Source organism: Triturus cristatus, chromosome 11, assembly GCF_964204655.1.
Source record: "Triturus cristatus chromosome 11, aTriCri1.1, whole genome shotgun sequence".
NCBI classification, from domain to species: domain Eukaryota; kingdom Metazoa; phylum Chordata; class Amphibia; order Caudata; family Salamandridae; genus Triturus; species Triturus cristatus.
The window spans coordinates 699,273,489-699,298,823 of NC_140594.1; the positions used below are offsets into that span (position 1 = coordinate 699,273,489).

The 25,335-nt window shown below is 45.0% G+C and overlaps 1 protein-coding gene across 2 annotated transcripts in view; it reads left to right on the plus strand.

The window, feature by feature from the left end:
* Window positions 1–25,335, plus strand: part of DZIP1L (DAZ interacting zinc finger protein 1 like) — a 521,233-nt gene that overhangs the window by 455,452 nt on the left and 40,446 nt on the right. For both annotated transcript variants that reach the window (XM_085634320.1, XM_085634319.1), the window contains exon 15: window positions 11,930–12,144. In XM_085634320.1, the coding sequence (XP_085490446.1) occupies window positions 11,930–12,144 (215 nt within the window). The remainder of the gene's footprint in view (window positions 1–11,929; window positions 12,145–25,335) is intronic.

The window sequence follows — 25,335 nt, forward strand, 5'->3', positions numbered from 1 at the left end:
GGTATGGATTGAACCATCCTTGGTAGTTCGGAGCAAAAGGGTGGAAAAGAGGGGGCGGATGTTCCCCAAAGTTTGGATTTCGCCATGTATTCAGTCTACGCCTTTGTTGGCGTCTTTTTGAGCCTCTGTACCTACGTTGTTGTGTGGTATCTTCCCCACTCCAATCTGAGTTATTAGAAGAATTCCCGCTAGAGTCATTGTCGGTCTGGCAGTCTGGTGCTTCATTATCATCTTTGCTATAGGGATGCATTTTCTCCATGGAAAATCGTTTTAGATCCTTGCCTAGTTTCTGAATTTTTTTCTGTGTTAGGTATTCCTTGGTCTCGTTCATTTCGCGGTTGATCTCTTCCAACCTCTTTTTATACACCGTGATATGTCCCATATTTTTAAGTTTAGCTTCACTTAGTTGTATCTTGATTGTAAGAGCTTCAGTTAGTCTGGTTGCGGTCTTGATCATCAAGACTAGGTAGTCTCTGGTGCATCCATGAAATGGCTGACCAGTCTTTTCTGAAAGCTAGGTCTTGGAGAAAGATCCTTGGAGCATTATGTACCCTGAGGCCTTTTGGTGCAGCATTTGCGCGGAGATACTCCGTCATAATGACGCCATGGATAGCGGTTTTAATAGGTCCCAGTCGTTGTTTTGTGCTAAGGTTTGTGTAAGATCTCCATCTTGCAACAAAGAGGGAAGGGAAAGGATTGCATTGATCTCGTCTGCAGAGTAACTTAATCCTAAATTCTCAGCCATCATCAAATGAAGGTTGGATCAAGAATATTAGTTTTCAAGATCGACCTGATCTTGTAAAAAGATACAGAGATTTCAAGGAAGTTAAACTCCCACAGCTGCACGCTGCTCCATATATTTAAATCAATGTAGAGGGAGATAGACATCATCATTACTCCTGTTTGTCAGTTTAACAATACACACTCGACCTTTTACTATTTGCCACAGATGTGTCAGATTAATTTATGGAATGTGCAGAATGCAGCTTTGTATGTTCGTGTGCGATTAACCGGCCAAGTTGTGCCTTCCATTTACATAGACTATCATTACCCCTCTTTTGTCATTTTAACAGTATGCATTTGAACTTCTATTCTTTGCCATAGACCTGCCATGATTATACTTGCTCCTTGTGCCTCTTAATCCCCCTACCTGCTGTGTGTTCGAACTTCACTTGCAAAACCATACAATAATGCTGTATTTAAAGATTTGCCATTGTATTATTAGCGCAGCTTCATCATACGAAGACCTCGGCCTCCCTGAACTAACGAGGACCCGTACGTCTATTTTCTTTCTCCTCCCTTCCCCCCATAGGTATTATCCTCTTTCAAGTTCCATAGAGTAATACTCGAACTTCCAACTTGGTTTTGGATATTTTCCATTTCCTTCACACATCACATTTTCCAGAGGTCCTGAAGAAAGCCCCCTGACCCTTTCGGGCACTCTAGGGGCTGAAACATGTCGACCAACCACTCAGACTAACAGTGCAGTGGACTCTTTACACGTCCCTTCTGCACATCTCTGTATTTTATTCTTTTCCCTTGCACCGAACGGAATAAAATTGAGTCCAGGCAGCATGAGGAATTTTTTAACATAATAATTTTTCACGTCACACGAGCACTTCACAATTTTTTTTTTTACTTTTCATTTCTGATCCCTACTGTAACATCTAGTGGTTCCCTCCGGGCGGAGGAAGCATGAGAACAAACCCCATGATGATGCTGTCACGTAGTTAAAATCAAGGCAGAGAATCAAGATATACCGCCCCTGAACCGCTTTACGTGAATGAGGGTTTTTTACCTAATATCGGAAACAACCACCCGAACCCTGGTGACAGTAAGGTATTCTGCCATGACTGTAATGTGATGATTCAGTCAGTAATGCCAAAAACTGGCCTCCATATCGGAAACGGCTTTGGAGCACATGCCCCTAAATGATTGATATATCGGACTGCTGATATATTGTCCATCTTTAAGAGGACACATGACTGGACCCTGTCTCGGGTCAAACAGCGGACCGCAAAGGACCCCGCAAGAAGCTTGAAGCGGTTGATATGAAGTCCTTGCTTCTGAGGCGTCCACACACCACCTGTTGGAAACTCTCCACATCTCGCTTCCCAGCCTGAGCTAATGGCGTCAGACTCTTTGATTAAATCGTGATCTGATGTGAAAATTGCTCTTCCATTCCAGGCAGCAGTGGGAGATAGCCACCAGATTATCTCTTCCTGTGCCTATACTGAGATTGTGACCTTTTGGGAATATGTCAGGCCTTTGCGTAGGTGAACAGCCTTCAGGCGCTGAAGTACACAGTAGTGAAGAGGCCTCAGGAAGATCGCTTGTATCGAGGATGACAGGAGCCACTCCAGACAGGAGATTTGATGCAGTGAAATGTGCTGTTTGGATAGCGTCTTTCTTAACTTGTGACGGATCTTCGGCACTTTCCAAGCTGAGAGACTCCGCATCGCCTTGGTGGAATCTATGACAAATTCTGGAAACACTGTCTCCCAAGAAGGGATCAAGAGGGACATTTTTCGTTAATGACAAATCCAATATGTTGCAACAGATTGACCACCCTCTGCAACTGGAGCAATAGTTGGCCTGGACACTGAGCTAGAAGGAGCATGTCATCCAAATATACAATCAGACGGATCCCCTGTGCCCGAAGGTACTCCATGACCAGTTTGAGAACCTTCGTGAAGCACAAGGGGGCAGAGCAGAGACCGAAGAGCAGAATGGAAAATTCATGTTTGTTGTCAAATAAATTAGAGAAATCTTCGGTAGGGTGAACAAATTGGTATTGCCAGGTAAGCATCCTTTACATCTAGATGCACCATCCAATCTGATGGGTGTAGGACATCGCAAAGGAGGTGAATACTCTCCATTTTGAAGTGGCGGTACACCAGCCACTCATTGAATTCGTGCAAGTTGATGACCGGGTGCTGACCCCTGTCAGCTTGTCGATGGAAACAAAATATTCATAATGAATCCGTAAGGGTGAGGCGACGTAGGGCAGATAGTGCCCTTCTCCAATAACGTTGATACCTCTGCATCTGTCAAGGCCGCGTTTTGAGTGGAAAGCTGGAGGGGGCTTGGACGGGTGTCTTGCCTGGGGAATCCCTATTAGAAAACCTTGCATTGTTACCAAAACCTACGTGTCTGACATGATGGACCTCTAGGCTTGGGAAAAATATTCCAGACTGCCTCCTACCCTTAGAAGGGTAGAAGGGAGAACACTCACCGGCACTGGGAGCAGATTTGATTCCTTTCCCTCGCTTCTGAAACGATGCCCACAGGTAGGGTAAAAATTGGCGAACCCAGACTGGTTCTGGTAGGAGCCCTTCTGAGAGCCTTTACCCCTGGGAGGGTACAGGGAGATTGGGCGGCTAAACTAAAGGTCCCTGCCTAGGCTGGCCCCTTGAAAAATACAAGGATTAGAACTCTTTTGAGGGAAGACTGTGCCTTATCTAAGGCTGTGAAAGTACCCACGAACTTGCCCAATTCTCTGATAATGGGTACCCCAAGAGGTTTCCCTGAGCCACCACGCTTGCTTCAAACAGCTCCAGATCCATGCGTTTCGGGTCTATTTTGAAAAGGAAAGAGCAGTGACGCTCAGACGATCACACACAGTCCCTGATTCCTAAGAAAATGATGGCACGTTGCACCCAACTCAAGAGTGTGGCGCCAGCCACCTTAACATCCTCAGCCATGTCAAGAATTTTGGTCAGTGGGCCAGTGGCATCCAGGAGCTTGTCCTGGCACGTATGCCAGGGCCTGTTAATCCCTGTTTTTGGGTCCTTCATGAATTTGGCGATTCTCTAATCTAAATCTGGTGTCGGAGCCAGCTTCTCGAGAGGTTAACAAATGCGAGCAGCCACATATTTCGTCACCTTCTCTGAGGGTACCCAGTCTGCTGACCTGTGTTGAATAATATCGTCAGGGTGTAACGTGTCAGACGCTCCATCTGGTTTTGAGGGCACTGGGAAGGGCAAAGGGGAGCCAGGGTCTGGAAGGACCAGTCTCATTGTGAGTGTCTGTCTGGGGATCATCTTCCAGGTCTGGAGACATGGTTGTACTGGCTCAGGGGCCAAACCAGCCTGATCCCGAGAGGAATAAAGGGAAGGACCTGATTAAGGAAGGCCTTTATAGGGTGCGCAAAAGCATCCAAATCAATTCCCCCTCGCCTTTTGCGCTGGGCTAGGGCTGGACTAGGTTCATGAGGCTCAGAGGAGGGTTCTATGGCCGCCTGCCCTTGTTTGGTGACCTTTTCACATTCTAACACAGTTTGTTGAGATAAGTGTAGTTCTAAGGGCTCCATGGCTTCTTCAACTGCCCTATAAATAAAGGCATCTAAGGCCTCATAAAAATTGTCATCCCATTAGAAGAGTGCTATCTCCTTCTTCTTTGATAACCTTAGTGATATCCATTTGTGGTTATTAGGCGCTACAGGAGGCTCTATGCGCAAGACACACTAAGTAGCCGCAGTCACAAGTGTGAGAGCTGAAAGCACTAGAAATGGCAGGCAGTGCTGCAGAAAAAAAGGACTGGGTGACAGTCAACAGAATATGGTGTGGGCAGAGCCGCACTGTGGAGGGTCCAAGCCCAGGAACACTCTCTCCCTTGGTGCCAATTACTAGGGGAGTATGTGTTTCCAATCATGTAGGTTTGTGATATGTGACCATGTAGATGTCACAGCAAAGGCAGTTGCTATTTGGTGCTAAAAGGCCGCAGCTCACAGGCCACTCGCCTCTAATGCTAGTGAATAAGCAGGGCCAGGCACGGAAACCCACTCCCAAAGCATTGTGCGCCGCAGCGCTTTCAAGTTACAGACCCTGGTACAAGGGGCATTGAAGGCACAGTCAACACCCTCGCTGAGACAAAACAGTATAATGCCAACCTCGATGTCATGGCGTGTCTTACCAGGCAGGGAGCTCCTCACCGGCACCGGCATGCAACTTCAATCCTGACCTGACAGGGAATTGAAGGGCGCACGTTGGAACTCGAGACGCGCATCTCTGGCGGGCAGGGGACCACACCGTGTCGGACCACGCACCAAATTAAAAACCACAAAGGAAGCGCACGCGGTCTCGCAGCCGAGCAAATAATATCTTAAAGTCGAAAAACAGCAAGGCACATTAAACAGGCATAAATCATTAACAGTTATGTGGGAACATGCAGAATAAACTTGGCTTCGAGTAGCGAAGAAAGAGGATGAAGAGCAATGGGAGAAGGACTGTATCTCCAGGCTGACGCTGGCTGATTGTATGTTGTGTGGACTCTATTACTGATTGGTTGTTGAACTCTCTTCATATTGCCAAGGGTTTATGCGAATAGTAGTGTGTTTGGCACTTGAAAAACAAAAGGCTGCTATTCAATAAAACAAAGGAAGTAATAGCTTAATCCTTGCCTCCGGTCACAACATAGAATCACAGGTTGATGAGAAAGAAGATGGATGTCTCCCAAATGCGCTTCCATGATACCACCAAGTAAGCCTGAGTTCTCCATTTTGCCTGCCCTCTTCAGTCCCCCTAGCAGGCCAGCAGTCCTGAAAGGGCCAAATTTGCCATTGATCACTGGGTACGCCAGATAGAGTGGTCTGAGCACACCCTGGAGTTCCTCATAAGGTTAGCCAAACATCAACAAAGGAAAAGAATACCATCTGCAGGAGCTTCACCAGGAAATAATTCTTCTTTTCAAAGGAGCAATCAAAAAGGTGCTGAGGCCACAGAGATATTTGCGTTTCTACTCCAGGGTCTTCCTTGTCTGGAAGAAAATGGGGAAATTAAGGCTTATTATGGAGCTCTGAGAACTCAACAAGTCTCTGAATAAACAGTCCTTTTGGGGGGCCACCAAGCAGAAAATCCTGTTACTTGCAAGTAGATTGACTTCTTAATGCCCTGGACCTAGAGGATGCCTACCTCCATGTCTCCATGGCTGGTAGCACCACCAGTTCAAGGTGCTCTACTTCGGCCTGAAATCTGCCTCCAGTTATTCACAAAGGCATCTAGTCTCTGTGGCAGCCTACCTACATATATGGGTATATTTCCTGACCATGCTGGTGAAAGATGGGCTTGTGAAGGCTCCTTCAGAAAAAGAGGCTTATGCCTCCAAAACAGCTTGGATCAACCTCTTTCATTGGTTGAGTCTGTTACTAAATGCCCGAAATTTCTCCATTTGTCATGTGAGAAGAATTCAGTATCTAGCAGCAAACCTGGTTATGCTGCTGGACAAGGCATTTCCCTCATCACACCTGGTTGCAAAACGTCTAACATTGTCTGCAAGCATCTGTCACCAAAAGTCAGTTCCAGTCAGGACTTGCAAATCACTGGTAGGCCTACTGCCATCTTTTAAAGGGCTAGTTCCCTTCTGCTAGCTGCGGATGACACCCGTTCAGTAAGAACTAGACCAACAATTGTACCAGTCAACAAGGTTATTGAGCAACACTGTGACAGTCTCCATACACCTCAAGAAAGCTGTGCTGTGTTGGAGGTTTTCAGACAGCCTGAATACAGGCTGAATACAGGCCTTTCCTTCCTTCTTAATACATCAGACATGTTTGTCATGATCCCTCAGTGGAATGAGATGGAGTTCAAATGCACAAGCTATACACAAGAGGTGTCAGGTTTGACAAGGAAAAGTCACTCCATATAGATTTAATGTAACCTTGGGACTAAGTCTTCATGTTCTCCTGCCGTGACTAGCTAGCCAAGCTCTCTTGATAAGAACAGACAACACAACTACATCGCCACAGAGAGAAGCATGACATTTTCGTCTCTGTGGGGGGAGTCGCTGCTGCTATGGGACTGGAACATAGGAAGCAAGGTCCAGAACAACCAGTCAGATGGCTGCTCCCTTTATGGTTGCCTTGAATAGGAGCTCCATTAGGATCAGGTACAACACTGATACACTTACCGTCAATAACTCTTCCATCTTATTACTGGGAGATTTTAACTTTTGGCCTTCAGACCCAGCGGAATGTCCGTCCTCAAGAGAGTTCTCAGATACACTTCAATCCCTCAATTTTGTATCACACGTTCATTCTCCTACTCACGTCAAAGGACATATCTTAGATCAGATTTGGTCCTTGAACTGTCCGGTAGACTCTCTGTCCATCTTACCTTGCACCTGGTCCGACCATCACCTGATTTCGTTTACCTTTCCCATCAACCCTACTGTTAGGCCCCCGCTCCCAAAGAATGTTTGGGTCCGCTCATGGAGCCGAGTGGATCCGGAGAATCTATCCGCATTATTAGCCTCCTCCTACCCTACCCTACAAGGCCTATCCACTCTTTCTCAGGCCGTTGCCATTGAACATTGGCTCTCCTCAAGCTGTGATTCCATTGCCCCGCTGAAGCAGGTGACTTCAAAGCGGGAGAAGGATGCCAACTTGTGGTTTAACGAGGATCTTAAGACCATCAAACTAGCGGTACGCCGAGCTGAGCGTGCCTGGAGGAGGAATTATTCTCCCTTACTCAGATCTGAGTTCACCACTCTCCTGTCTCAATATAAGAAGGCCATTTTGGCTGCAAAAACGGCCTACTTTTCCTCAAAGATTCTTGCAGCTGAGAATCAACTGAGGGAAATTTTCTCGATTGTCCACAATTTGGCATTCTCCGATAGGACATCTCTCAAGCCCTCCCCTTCCCAGGACCTTTGTCACTCTTTAAATAATTTCTTTATTGAGAAGATTGCTATTATTAAAGCCAACATTCCCTCACCCCCCCCCCTGACTTTTGTTGACCCTCAGTGTCCTCCATCTAATGGACAACTCGATGCCTTTCCCCTCTTGACTAAGGAATCCTTGACCTCGATAATTCCCCTTGTTAAATCCGGCTCCCCATTGGACACTTGTCCCGCGCACATCCTTCGCCACATTTATACAACTTGTCCAGATCCCCCTCTTCACTTCCTTAACAGTTCCCTTTCCCAGGGGGTTGTAGCCAATCCACTGAAAACAGCTGTTATTGTTCCCATCTTAAAGAAGCCTGGTGCAGACCCTTCGGTCCCCGCCAATTACCGCCCTATCTCCCTCCTACCATTTTTGGCTAAGGTGCTCGAACGCCATGTTACCAGGTCTTTGAGCACTTTTGTGGAGGAGTATGGGGTCTTGGCTCCCCGCCAGGCCGGCTTTCGCCCCGCACACTCTACGGAGTCCGTAGTACTCTCGGTCCTTGACAACCTCAGGGAGGGAATGGATACCAACCAGCCCCAGGCTTTGGTTCTCCTCGATCTCTCAGCCGCCTTTGACACGGTTGACCATACCATCTTACTTTCCCGTGTCGGGGCGGCAGGGATCGGGGGTACCGCTCTGGTATGGTTATCCTCCTTCCTGAGGGACCGCACCCAGGCTGTTCGCCTGGGTGACTTTTCTGCGGACTTCCGGAAAGTTCAGTGCGGGGTTCCCCAAGGTTCCTCCCTTTCACCTCTTTTGTTTAACCTTTATATTGCCCCCCTTATTTTTTCATTGCAGCAAATGGAGGTCAGCGTATACAATTATGCGGATGACCTCCAACTTGTTTTCAATCTGTCTTCTTCCTCTGTTTCCATCTCAAACTTCCAGTCTATTATGATTTTTATCCAGGACTGGATGAACTACAACCACTTGAAACTTAACCCGGATAAGACCGAGCTGGTGTTGACGGGTGGTTGCTCCAGTCCCTGGTCTTCACTTTTTTGGCCCCCTTCCCTAGGTTCTCCCCCGGTCCCTTCTATCTCAGTTAAAACTTTAGGTATCAAACTTAATTCTCAGCTCACTCTTCACTCCCAGGTTAGTTCTGTGGTGTCCTCTTCTTTCCTGTCACCACGCACCATCCGCAAGGTATCCCGCTTTTTTTCCCTCGATGCCTTGAAATTGATCATCTTGTCGATGGTTTTTTCCCGCCTGGATTATGGCAACGCCCTATATGCAGGTATACCTGCATATAGTTTAAGGCGTTTGCAGCTGATCCAGAACCAGGCGGCACGGTTGGTGTTCAATTTTCCAAAATCCTACCACGTAACCCCCCTTCTCAAATCCTTACACTGGCTCCCTGTCCGTGAACGCGTCCAGTTTAAGCTTGCTTCTATCATCTTTCAAGCACGACTGGGCGCGGCTCCGGCCTTTATAACATCTGAGATCGTTCCCTATGTTCCAACTAGGGAACTACGCTCATCCACGCAATCCCTGTTGTCAGTCTCCCGTTTCTGGAGGAAGAAATGGGGAGGATCAAAGTTTGCGACCCTTGCCCCAATCCTGTGGAATTCCCTGCCTTTGGAGCTTAGATCTCTAACTCTTTACCCTCAATTCCGGAAAAAACTTAAAGCCTATTTATTTGCTAAATCTTTTAATTAGATCACTTGTTGTTTTTGTCTCTTTCCTACTATGTTTTGTTACTCCTACTCTGGGGATCTGTCTGTTGCTGCGCCATGAAACCGCTGGTGAAAGTGCGCTATATAAATATATATATTTTTTTGAAAACCTTTATTTACACATCGAATATTCACAGTCATGGGCCTACAACCGCATGGGCCGGCCGCTAATGTAAGACAATAATACAGTAGTCACAAGAGTCGGAGCAAGCTGCACACATAGCGGCTACAGCCGCCCACAACTGGACATAGTACTGCAGAAAGGTTTCTTATTAACTATTTTATAAAGAAAACAACAAAAAGAAACTTATACCAGGCGAAAGAACTCCATGAATAGGGACTTGCTCTCTCATGGGCGGGGGACAACAGCGACAGTTCAGCCAATTACACAGATGTTCGTGTGATAAAGGGGGCGGGGGGGGGGCCAGGAGAGGGGCAGGCATCAATCCCGCAAAGCGACCAGGAACCTCAAAGTCAAGGGGACATCGTTACGTCCGGTGCGACCACCAAGGGGGGGGCGCAGATATTTCCCCGATAGGAATTCCAGGGACCCCACACCTTACTCCACGCCCTAGGCTTGCCCCTGGCCACGTACACCGTCTTCTCACGGAACATGCACCAATCCATGGTTTCTTTCCATTTCGCAACTGTGGGGGGCCGGCCGGACCCCCAGAGCTGCGCAATGTCCCTTTTAGCGATCATGTTGCCCAAAGTCACCCAACGTTCTTGTGCCACATCGCAGTCAGTCGGTTCCCATACATTCAACACACATCGCCGAGCCTCAGGGAGCAGCGCCACACCCGTAACCTCCTCCATCACTGCATGTACACCAGTCCAGAAACGCATCACCTTCGGGCACTCCCACAGAATATGAAGAAAAGTACCAAGCAAGCCACAACCACGCCGACATAGACCATCATCTGTGTAACCCATGTGAAGCAAGCGGGGACCGGTGACATAGACCCTATGTAGTATCTTCAACTGCACAAATCGAATATATAAATATTTTTAAACTCAAACTCAAACAACATGTGTTCAGGAAACGGGGCCTTCCAGCACTGAATTTAATTGCAGAACAAAAATTGTCTGTGCTGAGCAATCAGGTCCTGGCAATGAGGGTTCAGGGGCAATGCTTATTCATTGAGGTGGTCAAACATTTGCCTATGCCTTTGGTCCTTTCTTTTCATTTGCAGAGTCCTGAGAAAGTTCAAAGCAGAGCACTGTTCCCGTATAGTAGTTGCCTCAGTATGGCCGTGCCAATTCCAGTGTTCTACGCTCGTTTGACTGTCTCAGTATCCACTGATTAAATCGAAAAATAGCCTTAAATCCATTCCAAACACAGCGTTCAAGTTCTCCCTCACAACTTAGTCACTCAACCTGACCACTTCTTTGCCTCCCGATCGCTTAGAATTTGGCCATCTTTGTTCCTCAGAGTTCAGGGCATCACTGGCAGAGGCTTCTGCACCAGCTACAACAAACATTTACAACACTTAGTGGAAATACTTCTGTATGTGGTGCAAGAGTAAGCAACTGAATGCCATGTCGGTGCGACCCCACCAAGTTATGTTCTACCTGCTACACCTGTCCGATGAAACTTTCAAATGTTCGTCAGAGTTTATTTGGCCCCTATATCAAGATTTAGAATAGAGGAGTCTTTCCCTTTATCTTTCCAGAGAGTTGTCAGACAGTTCAAGTTTGTTATTCTTATTCTTTGCTTAGTCCTTTGGAATTCACTTTCTCTAGCCAAAAAGGGGTTTCATCCCTCTTCCTACAGCTACAAAACGGTTTCTAACCCCCTCCATCACTGATCCTAACATTTCCTAGCAACGATCTCTATGACTACAAACGTAAGTTTCTTAATTTAGTCAACCCCACTGCTGCTTAATCTTTGTAAATAATAGTGTTCTGTCAGTCTTCCACTTTGCAGTTTCTCACCACACTTTTCATAGTATGCCTTTGCATTGACTGTATCCCTCTTCGTCATAAGATTTTAAATAGTCATTAACTGTTGAATAATTCCCTCCATGTTAGATCGGTCTTTTGCATTTTACACTAGCAGTGCTAATATGCAGTCTTGAAATAGGCGTCTCTGGAGTCTGGCACTCTAAAGTTCTAAAAAAGGTTGACTTGGATGTGCTCCTGAATGGTGCTGATCATCATAAAGACAGGTTCACCCTGTTTATGAATTTAAGGACAACTATATGGCGATGAAGTGTGGCGGTTCCATGCATGCAGCATTGAATTATTCTTACATTGATGACTTCACTGAAAATTCTACAATGCAGAGCCAGCACTTGAAGCAATCCTTTCGTATGGAACTTACAGGTAGTAATTCAAGAAGAAATTCTCAAGCAATTTAATAATAATAAATGCATGTGAAGTTGCTAGCTTTGAAATGAGAAAATGTGTTGCAGTAAGACATTAATTGTGTTACCTGGTTTGAAGCATTTGCAAACTACCGAAAAAATTTCTAGTCACAGCTTTACAATAATGTTAACAGTATACCTCTAAATTACCTTTTCTTCATATACGTTTATAGTGTGTATGTCTAGCAACTGCAAATGCTGAAACATTGTTTTCTCTGCAGCACCCCACCTTTCACTTCAGAGGAGGAATCTATGGGTGACAAAAGCTACCTCGCCAGTCCAAGGCCTAATCGACCTCGAAGTAATCGGCAGATCCAACTTAGCCCAAGAAAACAGGTGGAGGAAATAACCTTAGCAGACATGTCTGACACAGAGCTATCTGAAGTAGATTCCAGCCTCATATCAACAGGACCGTTGGTGGGACGGACTAACCAAGGTAAGTTTAGAAGGTGGATGTGAAAGTCTGTAATGGGAAAATCTCATTACTGTGATTACCCATTTCTCGTATCAATAAATACTTGATGAGGTGTCTCACCTCCCCTCTAGGCCCAATAAAGGGGAATACACCCAATGCACTTCCTTTCTTTCAAAATCTAAAAGGTAATCAATGTTGTAAAGGGAGGGAGGATTCTATGTACTGGTACTAGAAAAGGGTAAATAGAATAAATAGGATTACTTGTAAGTAAGCGGTTCATGACCTCATCAATCTATTACTCATATCACATCTTACTATATATGGGTATACCAGAGTAAAGGGAAGCAAACCGATTCCTAAAACAGCAAGACTACCAGGTCGATGCAGAAAGTAAATGGAATACATTCTCACAACATAAGGAGTAAACAAACGTCTTGCCTTACTATATGAATACACCAGAGTAACTCACAACAATCCAACCAGATTCCTAAAACCATAAAACTCCCAGGTTGATGCAGGAATTACATTTAAAACATTCTCTCACAACTTAAAGAGAATACAAACGTATCCAGTATTGGGGTATCTTACATAGATTCACATGCCTGAATCATTCCCCGTCGCCGAGGTGGGAGTCCCACGGTAAAATACAAAAGCAGAGCCCTTAGTAGTCAGTCAAATACTTTATTCGACAAATTAATGTCATAAAAGTAGACAATACAATCAATCATATAATACAATTACAAATTAAAAATACAGGGTATCATCTACCAACTCATGGTGAATTACTAAACAAGTTAAAACAGGATTTCAAAATTAAAAACAATGCGTATCTAAGCATAGATAAAATGTACGAAATACACGGGAGTTCTAAAGAGAAGTATGCACATTACATATCACATAGTTCATAAAGTGCTTAATGCATAGTGCAAAAGACGCATACGGGATAAAGTGCAAACATATCAAACAGTACAATCATGGAATATACTGGGTGCAAAGTGTCGGGCACAGGTAAGACCAGAAAAAGTGCTATGTGCAATGTACCCGGCTTACAAAAATACACAACTAAATTTACACTTTTTTAGAACGTATGGCTGCGACCAGAAAACTGGCAATGTTAAAAATATCCCATGGTGAACTTAATAGCTGTAGGTAAAGTAATGCTGGTCTAACCTGCATGAATCCCTTCCCTTTTAGGATTGGAATTAAGTACTTATTCCGCATAGTGGAATAGAAGGGGCAAAACATCATAAAATGAACGGTATTCTGAGTGGAAAAATTATCACACTTACATGGTGTTGAAGACTCAGGGTTACTCCACTCCTGAAATTCGCCTAGTAGAAATGGGACTAAGTTAAAACGAAACCTAGTTAAAAGCCAGCGATGGCATGGGATGTTAACTGATATCAAATAGGGTTCAGTACAAATGTTTGTTTTTGTTAAGAAATGAGCCCTTACAAGTGGTTTCTGCAGCTCTATATCCTCCCGTTCTATAGACAACATCTTCTTAAAGTTATTTTTTACCCATAGCACATCCTCCTTCCGTATCTTTTCGGGGGATTCGAATAGCTCAGGCCGTCCCAATTTTAATAGCCCGCTTTTAACATAGGTCAACCATTTTATTTTGTAAGAGTTATCCAGTCGTACACAGTCACTTAGGATTTTATGGTTCAAAGTCAGTTCAGGATTTAGCCACACTTTGAGCCAGCAGAGCAACGGAGCTAGGCTCAAGGTGTCTGAGATGTAACCGATCCCAAGTTCCTGATGTATAGAGAAGACTGGCGTTGATTGTGGTACTTATAAAAGACCGCGTAAAAATTTATTTTCGGCTATTTGGATACCTGGTTGTTCCTTGTAGCCCCATATAGAAGAGCCATAGGTCGCAATCGCGACACACTTGGCAGTATATATTTTCAATATGCTCTTAATTGGTCTTGCCCCCAAGCGTTTTGCAAACCCCATTAGTCCTGTAGCAGAACGTGTGACAGAATTCTTTTTAATTTTCTGCTGCGGGATCCAAGAGAACTTCTCATCGAAGACTACCCCTAAGTAGGTAAAAGAGGAGACCGAAGTCACCTCTTGACCGTTACAAAAAAAGGGGTGGGGTTTTCTTGTTTTGCCACCAATTGACAAGGTATGAGACTTACTGTTATTCACAACTAGGTCCAATGATTTCATGTAAGCCCCAAACGCATCCAGAAGCCACTGTAAAGCAACCGCTGTGCGGGCAATAAGGACCGCATCATCCGCGTATAGGATAACCGGGATGGAACAGTCTCCTACACGCGGGATATCCGGGGTAGCTATTAAAAGGGATGTGTCTAGGTCATTAATGTATAGGGTAAAAAGAACTGGTGCCAAGATACACCCTTGCCGAACACCACGTGCGGATCTAAAAGAACTTGTGCATTTGCCATCCCGTGAAATTCTGACCGAGGCAGAAATATCCTGATGAAGGTCAGACAGAAAGTGCACCAAGGAAGGATCAAGACCTTTTTCTAGCAGGATGGACCACAGCTTAGACCTGTTGACCAGGTCAAAAGCTGAGGATAAATCCATGAATGCCAGTCTAATACAACCTTCCTTTGCCACGGTATATTTGTTAATCAATAATGACAAATTAAGGCACTGATCAATAGTACTTCTGTTTTTTCTAAAGCCATATTGTAGATCTGAGATAATATTCTTCTCAGCAACCCAGTCAGAAATGTTCATTAAAATTACTTTGCCTAGAATCTTCACAGAAGAATCGATCAAGGATATAGGTCTGTAGCACCGCGGGTCCCCTCTCTGACCTTTCTTAAAAATTGGGATAATTGTTGAACAGGACCATGATGCGGGGAACCCTGGGGAGCCAGAGACAGTGCCCTAAGTAGATGACAGTAGTAGGCTGCATGGAAGCCAAAAGGCCTAAACCTAAGTAGCCTATCTACCTCATTATATGAAATGAACAAAAAAATTAGTTCTAACCAATCAGCTGCCAGCACCCTCTAGAACCTTCCCAGCAGAGGCAGTTCTCCACAGATTTTCACCGCACGTCGTGTGGAAGGGAGTCTCACTGATTGTCTACTCAGTTTTTCACTTCTTTTCTTCAGGATGTCTGATAAAAAGGCCCTTTTTAGACACTGCAGGACTTGTGAGACGAAGTGGGTCCATTTGGACGACCAACACAAGGACTGCATCTACTGCCTTCATCCAGAGCATGTCGCTAAGGATTGTAGAATTTGCCGTACTTTCCCTCCTAAAACTCTGAGGGATAGGGAGGCAAGGCTTCTCTTATGGCTTAAATCTTCCCCGGCTGAGGAAGATGATATGGCCTCAACTTCAAGCAAAAGGGCTAGATCAGGGGTCTCCAACCGGTCGATTGCGAGCTACCTGTAGCTCTCTCACACCCTGTTAGTAGCTCGCAGCCCAACTTCAACTTTTGTACCCTATCGTCATCGTTTTGTTTGGTTTTGAGGCCTCTTGCCTATGCTTCTCTGCCTCCATACGAACCAGCCGCTCACACTGTCTATTTGAGCCTATCCGGGGCGGGGCGGACGTTGGGCCAGCATGAGATGCCTTAGCCTGCCCACGGAGAACCACGAAGCCTGCCTTCTGCTGCCCGGAATCGCGCTATGACAGCCGTGCCACATGCCAAACAACTTGTTAGTGTGTAAACTCTAACCGTCTAACGCATATTAGTGATATATGCACATCCCCGCAAGGACTGGACAATACCACGCATGTGTGTGGCACGTGGCAGGACTAAGCTGAGTAAATAAAAGTCTCCCGGTGAAGTCCTTTCTTCGTCTGCCGCCTGCAAGTGGCAGGCTGAGGTCTTTTTCTTACGCCTGGGATGAATCCGACAAACTCTCTACCCACTGGAGAGCACTGGGCCAGCAACCCCCCCTTTGCTTGCAAAAAAAAAGTCATTTGTTGGCACCCACGTGCGCTGTGCAAACTCTATGTTGCCTTCCCCAGCAGTGGCTCTGATCGTCCTGAAGCAAGAAAGCGCAGAGGAGAGGCAGGGAACACGCTCCACAAGACTACCCCAAACAACAGGCTGAAGGAACCTGACCCCTGGCTTTTACTAGACACGAATGCTGAAGTCTTATCCTGGGCGGCTAAATACTTCTTTTTGGTAATTTAAAGTTCCAAGGCAAACCCTTCTCCCCTGAAACTGAAAGCCCCGGCACAGAACTATATGGGAGCAGCCGCCAAAGTAATCATGAAGCCGTACAGGTAGGAAATGCGCTCGTCACTTTACTCCTCCTGTTATCACTGTGCTTATAAAACATATCCTCAAACACACAGTTTTAATAATAAACCTTTATAAAACCGCGAGCTTCGTTACGAGGTGCACGGACATTATTTGGAAAGACACATTTCCCTTTCACAATGGTGTTTCTTCATTAACATATTTAAAAGTCAAATATTCTGGAAACAACATATTTTTCCTTCAATCATTTCTCTTGCTGATATCGCTTTACATTAAAATAAGACACCACATATGTTCGGTAAACACTATGTGAAGAATATACTTTTTAAAGAGTAAGGGATATGAAGAGTAAGGGAGCAGTGAACAGAATAATCCTGATAATCTCGAGTTTAAAAGTGCAAACCTTTTTGTAATTGTTTGTGTTTCAATTCTCCCCACAATTAAAAGAACACTAATATTTTTGGGAAAAATGGGTAATTTCTGACATTCCAAACTCAAAGTGTCAGACATAATACTTTGAAATGTCACACATAAAGCCTATAAATATCCCCCATAAACAAACTGGAACCTTGGCAGCTATGGCTATGATCCTGCGTGATTTAGCGGCTGGAGCCACAGCCTTGAATGCACAATTGGCTCTACGTCCCACAGCACAGGAGATGCAGCGCTTGCCACCTTAGCACAACCAGACAGTCATCAGTATTGTGGTCAAGAGGATTGTTTTTAAAGATGTCTGTCATGTCGTTATTCAAGGCATCTAAAACGAGAGCAGTGCTTTATTTTTTTTATTTTTTTATCCATTTGAAACACTGTTTTAATTTATTAAATAAATTAAAGCAGAGCTGCACAGGCATCTTTTACTTTTAAATAATGTACCTTGCACATTGTTCCTGGCCACAAAACGAAACCAATAACATAATTTTGCATGTGTTTTCATTACATTTTAATAAAATAATGCGAGAATTGTAACATTACGTTTCTGGCTCCGGATGGTGCCCAGAGAAAACTTCCAAGAGGTGCTTTATTTGAAAAATAAATATCTGTAAAACTATGCTTTTCATTTTCTGATATCATGGGAGAAATTTCAAATGAAGTGTTAATTTTATGGTACAATGTACATAAGGCTTAACATGTCACTTTAAATTGATTCCATTTTTTAAAAGTACCTCACTCTTGCATTGGCCATATTTTTCCGTTGTAAATGAGGCCAATAAATTTACAGGAAGAGCTGAGCATAGGACAAGCTTAGGTCTGTTGTCCCTTCCTTGCATGAGCAAAGATATGAAAATAATGTAAATAGTGGCACAAAAGTCATTCAAAATATGATGAATGTGTTGGAAAATCACAATGTTTATTTCTCCTACAGCATTTCATATGAACAACATATTATCTCACTACATTGAGAGGCATTTTTAGAAGTAATAGCTTTTGATCATGAAACAGTCATGGTCTCCCACCATTCCTGACGACAAAGCTATAGTAATGAACTAAGTGGCAAGCCATGTGCACCATCCATGTGGAATAGGTTATTACGTGGAACAAATGTATAGTCTTTTAGGAGAAAATTTTGTACCATGCACACCCTAAACTCAGGCATTTCAAGGTCTCGTTGTGTGATAATGTAGACTAGAGAAAGGAGGGAAGATAAATAAAATAATTGTATTGCAGCATTTATATAGTGCTTACAACCCTTATGTGGTGCACTGAAGCACTTACATGGTCAGCAAGTTAATCCTGAGTGGTTGGAAAGGTGTTGTTTTTATTTTGTGTTCCTATGTGGGAAGTCTTTCCATGTTGTGCGTGATCACCACCAATGTGCAATTAAAGAGTTATGGAACATAGTAGTGTGGCGGATGAAAAGGTGTGAGACACAGATGTGCAGTTTATGGTTTTTAGTATGCTGACCAGTTTGAACAGCACTGCAGGTCTGTATGATTTGTTATGATAGTAGCATTCTTAGCTGGTAACTACAGAGGTCAGGAGCACGCAATTTGTTGAAGAGGGAAGCCAGTACTAATACCTGGCTCTCTGGTTTCGTATTATGCATTGCAGACACTAAATGGGTATCTCTTTATCCCTAGTCAATGAAGTTGGGCGTGGGGGGACTTGGAGAATAATGTGCAAGTTGTATTGCCTTTAGTAGCTCACGAAGATTTTCACAGATCAGAAGTGGCTCTCACTACAGAAAAGGTTGGAGACCCCTGGGCTAGATCTTGAGACGGCTCTTCCAGTGAGGGGAGAAAGCATCATAAGTCCTCCCATGCTGTTTCTGACCATTCACAGAGGTCCCCTAAACCTTCCTCTGGGTCAACGCTGTCTTCGCCCTCTGAGGAATACCAGAGGCCTTCAACTTCTAAAACTGTGAGTAAAATCCAGCTTAAAACTCTCACACTGGTTCCATCATCGACGTTTTCTGTCACTTCTGCTGCCCCCTTCTTGACTGCTACCGTCTCGACAATGGCTATTTCTTCACCTATTGTGTTGTCTAAAATCTACCAGAAACCTGCTCTAAAAGACTCGTTGACGAAGAGTTCATCGTGTAAAACATGGTCGACGACCGTGTCGTCGTCGAGCTCATGGACGAAGGTACTTTCCTCTTTGAAATCTATCTCATCGACGTCAGTCCAGTCGATGACAGTCCCGCCAAAGACAGTCCCGTCGACGCCAGTTCCGTCGACGAAGAGCCCGTAAACGAAGAGCCCATCTACGACAGTCCCGTCGACAAAGAGCCTGTCGACGACAGTCCCGTCGATGAAGAGCCCGTCGACGACAGTCCCATCGACGACAGTCCCGTCGACGAAGAGCCTGTCAACGAAGAGCCCGTCGACGACAGTCCTGTCGGCGAAGAGCCCGTCGACGACAGTCCCGTCGACAAAGAGCCCATCGACGACAGTCCCGTCGACGAAGATCCTGTCGACGAAGACCCTGTCGACGAAGAGCCCGTCGACGGTTATCCCGTCGACGACGAAGAGTCCGTCGATGAAGAAGTCGTCGACGACGAGTTTATCAGTCTCGCAGCCATTACATTCAACACCCATATCATATACTCATTTTCAGTTGAAAGCGTACCAAAGGCAGGATTACAGTAAGATATCTCCTCTTTTGCCACCTCGTATCTTGGAAACTTATGTCAAAGATGAGGATGATGACGAGGGACCGTTCGGCAAAGCTCACCACCCCTCTGAACTTAACATCAACTGCCAAGAGGAGGATGATGAAGAATATCATGAGCATTATTATCAGGAAGATCTTGCTGTCCCATATCATAGACCTCCCAGAAGGGAGTCGTATCACAGAGAAATGAGTCATCTTCCCCCTACGCTCATTCAAGATCTGCAAGCCATGCTGGTGGATTACCGTCGGAGGTTTCCACCACAACAGCCTACTCCAAAATTTCCACCTCCGCCAACAGAGGTTCCTGATCCGTTACCCTAGACAGGGGTTCCTGCTTCGTCGCCTCACCCTCCTGGTTCATTGCCGCAAGGACATCATGACATTACTTCTTCGGAGGAAGAAGTTGAAGAGGGTGAATTACCGGATAAAGATACTAACACGGATACATGGGATGATTATGTCATACCAATGCCTTCTCCTCCCATGCCTCAGCCTTCGGATTCTCCCCCTGAGGACATTGGGTGTTTTCATAACTTGATGAAACGAGCGGCATCTAGATTTCAATTGCCAGTTACTGTAGAGCACACCGATTGCTTTTTACATGATTTTAAAGAAGAATATAGAAAGGTCACAAGAGCAATTCCTATCACTGATTATATCTGGAATGAAGGAATTAAGATTATGAAAACGCCTGCTTCCATCCCGGCTGTACTCCCTTGCATTGATAAAAAGTACTGTGCTCCTCCTGATACTCCCATCTTGCTTGATAGGTCATCCCTGACCGAATTCGGTGATATCACAAGCCGCCCAACAAGGATCCAAAAATCCGGCTACGCCCATAACACCGCCTGACAAAGAAGGACGGAGGCTAGACCTTATGGGTAAAAAAAAATTCCAGCATGGCGGCAGCATCTATCAAAGCTGCAAATTCTCTGGCTATTCTCGGCCGTTATGACCGCCAGATGTGGTCAGATTTGACGGAATTTCTTGACCTTATCCCTGAGGACCGTAAGCAGGATGCAAGAAAAATACTTTTAGAGGGAGAACGAGCCGCATCTGAGATCATAGATTGCGCTCTGGACATTGCAAACACCAGCTTTAGACAACTTGCTGGAGCTGCAGTACTCAGATGCCAAGGATGGCTTAAAGCCACGTCTTTTAGGCCAGAAGTACAGACTAAGATCTTAGACATGACCTATCATGGGGAATCCTTATTCGGAAAGCACATTGATGAGGCCCTCCTTGCTATAAAAACGGACACTGATACTGCTAATTCGCTCGGCGCTCTACAATACAGGCGCGGATCATTCGGAGGTGCAAGGGGACGCGGTTTTGCTTCTAGAGGAGTGTATCAAAATCAGCAAAATAGACACTATCAGACACAGTATAGACAGCATTACGGCCAATCATCCTACCGACAATCTTCTTCGGCTGGTTTCTCCCATCAGGGTGGTCGAAAGCGATCGAACAATCAAGGTCCCGAGACCCACAGGAAGCAATGATCTACGCAGGACGCCAGTCATCGTTCCCTACCTCCCCGTGGGCGCAAACATTTCATCTTTTGCTCACGAGTGGCATCCGATCACTTCGGACCGATGGGTTCTCGACTTAGTGAGCAAAGGTCACACCTTGGAATTCATCAAACAGCCACCTACTACTCTGCCCAGGGGTCCCCCTCGTCTTCACTTATTGTTCAAAGAAGCTTTAAAGATGCTTCGGAAGAATGCAATAGAAAAAGTCCCAGCGTCCCATATAAGAACCGGATTCTACTCTTGTTTCTTCCTCATCAAGAAGAAGTCAGAGGAGTGGCGTCCGATCCTAGATCTCCGCAAGCTCAATAAATTCCTCAAAAAGCAACGCTTCCGGATGGTCACACTTTCCGAGGTGTTAAGCTGTCTAAACAAAGGGGATTTTATGGCTTCTCTAGATATGGAGGATGCGTACTTTCACATCCCTATACACCCCAAGCATCGCAAATTTCTACGATTCACAGTGGCTGGCGTCCACTATCAGTTCAAGGTGCTCCCATTCGGACTGAAATCAGCACCGAGAATCTTCACAAAATGTCTTGCACCAGTGGCACCGACATTGCGATCTCAAAGAATACAGGTTTTACCGTATCTAGACGATTGGTTGCTCAAAGGTCCTTTGGAACAGGCAGCCAATCACGCTATCACAGCATGCCTACATCTCTTTTCCACTCTGGGTCTCACTCTCAACGTGAACAAGTCACAGCTGCATCCTCTTCAAGTGATTCCTTTTCTGGGGGCAATGCTGGACACCATACAGTGCAAGGCATTCTTGTCAAAAGACCGCCTGTTACGTCTTCAAAAATTGGCTATTTCAATTTCAAAAAGAAAGTCAGTTTCTGCCCGGATGTTCGCTTCTCTTCTGGGGATGTGTTCATCTACAATAAACCTCATAACTTTGGCACGGCTCAAAATGGGACCTCTTCAAGAGGAATTGCACCTGCATTGGCAGCAAGCCAGAGGATCATTCGACAACTCCATCAGGGTCACACCGCGCATGATAGATTCTCTGCATTGTGGACTCAGACACTGAATTTGGCTCAAGGTCTCACTTTCCTACCAGCTACTCCAGAATTCGTTTTAACAACCAACGCTTCCATGAAGGGATAGGGAGGCCTTCTGCAAGATTTACAGATTCAAGGAAAATGGTCCCAAGAATACCGACAACAGCATATCATCAGATTGGAGCTTCGCGCCATCTTTCTCTCGCTGCAGGCTTTCCTCCCGAGGATTGCGGGTTCCTCAGTGCTGGTCCGTACCGACAATAGGACCAGCATGTATTACATCAACAGACAAGGAGGAACAAAATCGCTGTCTCTATCACAGGAGGCTCAGGAATTGTGGGAGTGGGTCACATTCCACAAGATAATCTTGAGAGCAGAACACGTCAAAGAGCTCCACAATACTCTGGCCGATGCGCTGAGGAGGTCTCTAGTGTGCTGTCACGAATGGGATCTGGAGCAGACGCAGGTGGACAAAATCTTCCAAGTTTGGAGGAACCAACACTGGATTTATTTGCTACAAGGGAAAACAGGAAATGCAAATATTATGCCAGCATATTTCCTCTACAGGGATCAAGGGGGAATGACCTTTCCATGCGATGGTCAGGGATTTGTGCATACACTTTTCCCCCAATCCCTTTGATTCCAAAAGTGCTCCACAAAATGAAGATGGAAGGTTGCCGTCTCATCCTGATTGCACCCCGTTGGCCAAGGCAGTTCTGGTTTCAGGAACTGCTTCTACTATCCTAGGACAAACCTATTCGCCTGATTCCGACACTCACAATGTTGTCAAGAGAAGGGGGTCAAATACTCCATCCGGATCCTCAGTCGCTGCGCTTGCACGCATGGCTCCTGATTTCTTAGAATACAAAGATCTTAACATCTCTCAGGACTGTCTTGAGATTTTGGCTAAGTCTCATGCTCAAAGTACTTATCGTTTAAAGTGGAAGTGATTCTGTTATTGGTGCGAGGTGAATAACGTCCACCCTGTTCAAGTGCCTGCTGAACAAATTCTTCCTTACTTATTGTCCCTGGCTAAATCTGGGCTTGTCTTTTCATCTATTAAGGTTCATCTCGCTGCTCTTTCCAGATACAGAAAAAGTTCCAAACAGTCTTCTCTCTGTTCATCTTCGCTGGTCAAACAATTTATGAAAGGACTTTTCCGATCTTTCCCTCCAATTCGCGCACCTCCTCCAGAGTGGGGGTTGAATACTGTGTTGGCACAATTGAAAAGACGACCATTTGAGCCTATCCACAAGGCTGATCTCAAGTTTCTCACTTGGAAAGTTGCCATTCTGCTAGCCTTGACTTCTGCACAAAGGGTTAGTGAAATCCAAGCCTTCACTATCACAGCACACTTTTTGCATTTCACTAAGGATTACGTAACTCTTCTAACAAATCCTCAATTCATTCCTAAGTTCCGTCTCTCTTTCACTTGAATGAACCAGTAAAGTTAAAGGTTTTCTTTCCGCATCCATACACGCCAGCTGAGAGAGCTTTACATTCTCTTGATGTGAAGCGTTGTTTGAAATTCTACTTACAAAAGACCCAGGATATCAGGAGATCCAACCAGTTGTTTGTAGCATATGGCCAAGCCACACTTGGGACTGCAGTAACAAAGGCAACAATAGCCAGATGGCTGGCTTCTACAATTCATTTCTGCCATGACAAGGCCAACAAGCCTTTACAGAGAAAGGTCAAAGCGCATTCTACCAGAACTGTAGCAGCTTCTACAGCATTGTTTGCCGTAGTGACTTTGGAGAATATCTGTCGTGCTGCGACATGGAAAAGTGTCCATGCTTTCACAAATCACTACTGTCTGCACTCTGCACAACAGGAGGATGCAGCCGTAGGGCAAGCGGTTCTTCGACATCTTTTTAATTAAGATCAGATTCAGGTATTTTCTCTTTATATATTGCAATGCTACATGTAATGATTTATATGCTTCTTCGCTCTATATATGCGTATTTCTTTGTGTTAATAATATTTGTGCATTATTTGATACCGTTTCTTAATATGAATTCTATTTATTAAAGGTTTATTTGGGCTATTATGTTCTGGCCTTTATGGATGTATTGGGGGAATTTATTAACCTTGTTTCCCACTATCCGCAAAAGACATTTTGTTGGCTTACTGCTTGCTATTCTGATTCAGGCATGTGAATCTATGAAAGATACCCCAATACTGGATAAGAAAACAAGTTACTTACCTGTAACTACAGTTATCCAGTATTGGTATCTTTCATAGATTCACATGCACCCACCCTCCTCCCCGGCGAAACAGTTCTTTATGATTTGGGTTTACTACTTCCCACTTGTGCTAAAAAAATCTGAGAACTGTCTCTGCTGGGAAGGTTCTAGAGGGTGCTGGCAGCTGATTAGTTGGAACTAATTTTTTAGTTCATTTCATATAATGAGGTAGATAGGCTACTTAGGTTTAGGCCTTTTGGCTTCCTTTCAGCCTACTACTGTTATTTACTTCGGCACTGCTTTTGTATTTTACCGTGATACTCCCGCCTCGGCGACAGGGAATGATTCAGGCATGTGAATCTATGAAAGATACCAATACTGGATAACTGTAGTTACAGGTAAGTAACTTGTTTTCTTCTAGGTCATAGCTGCCACTAATACCCTGGACCCAAATTCCAAAGATTCACTGACCGCAACATTCAAATAGTAATGTGAGATAGACATAGATGTAGGGGCTCAGGTGGCTGTTTTATAAATGTCTGAAATTGAAGCCCCAAAGGCTTCTTCCCAGGCTGCCATGCCAAGTAGATCTACCCTATACACACTTGGCAATGCTATATCAAGACGAGCATGGGCCATAGAAATCACATTTTTAATCATCTGCTCAAGGTTGCCACAAGGGCGTTTTGACCTTGTCAAAAAAGACCAACATTGACAGTTTTCATATTTCGTGAAATCTTTAGTCCTTGTAAAATAGACACTTCTCTTTCAACATCCAGCAAGTACAAAGTCCAGTCCATAGAAATTGTCTTCCACGAGCACCCGTAGACAATACATTTTTTCCCAAAACTTGTATTTTCAGTGATATGACCACTGTTAGACGGTGACCTCAGAGGAGCCCGGAAGGGGGTCCTGACTACCCTGAGACCCACCCTCGGAGTATCGTAGCCGGGCACTGGCGGGAGACTCCCCAGGGGGAGGAATCTCGCAGCTAGGATCGTACTTCTGGCACCACACGACACAGAGTAACCACACCGGTTATTCTCAGAAACAATCTTTATCAAGTAGGTTATCACGGCAAATATGTACAAGGTGTGCACGGGCTCAAGAGTCTCGGAAAGGTAGGGGGTAGCGGGACAGTCTTTGGCAAAAGTTCAAGCAAGGACGTATCCGGCGCACAG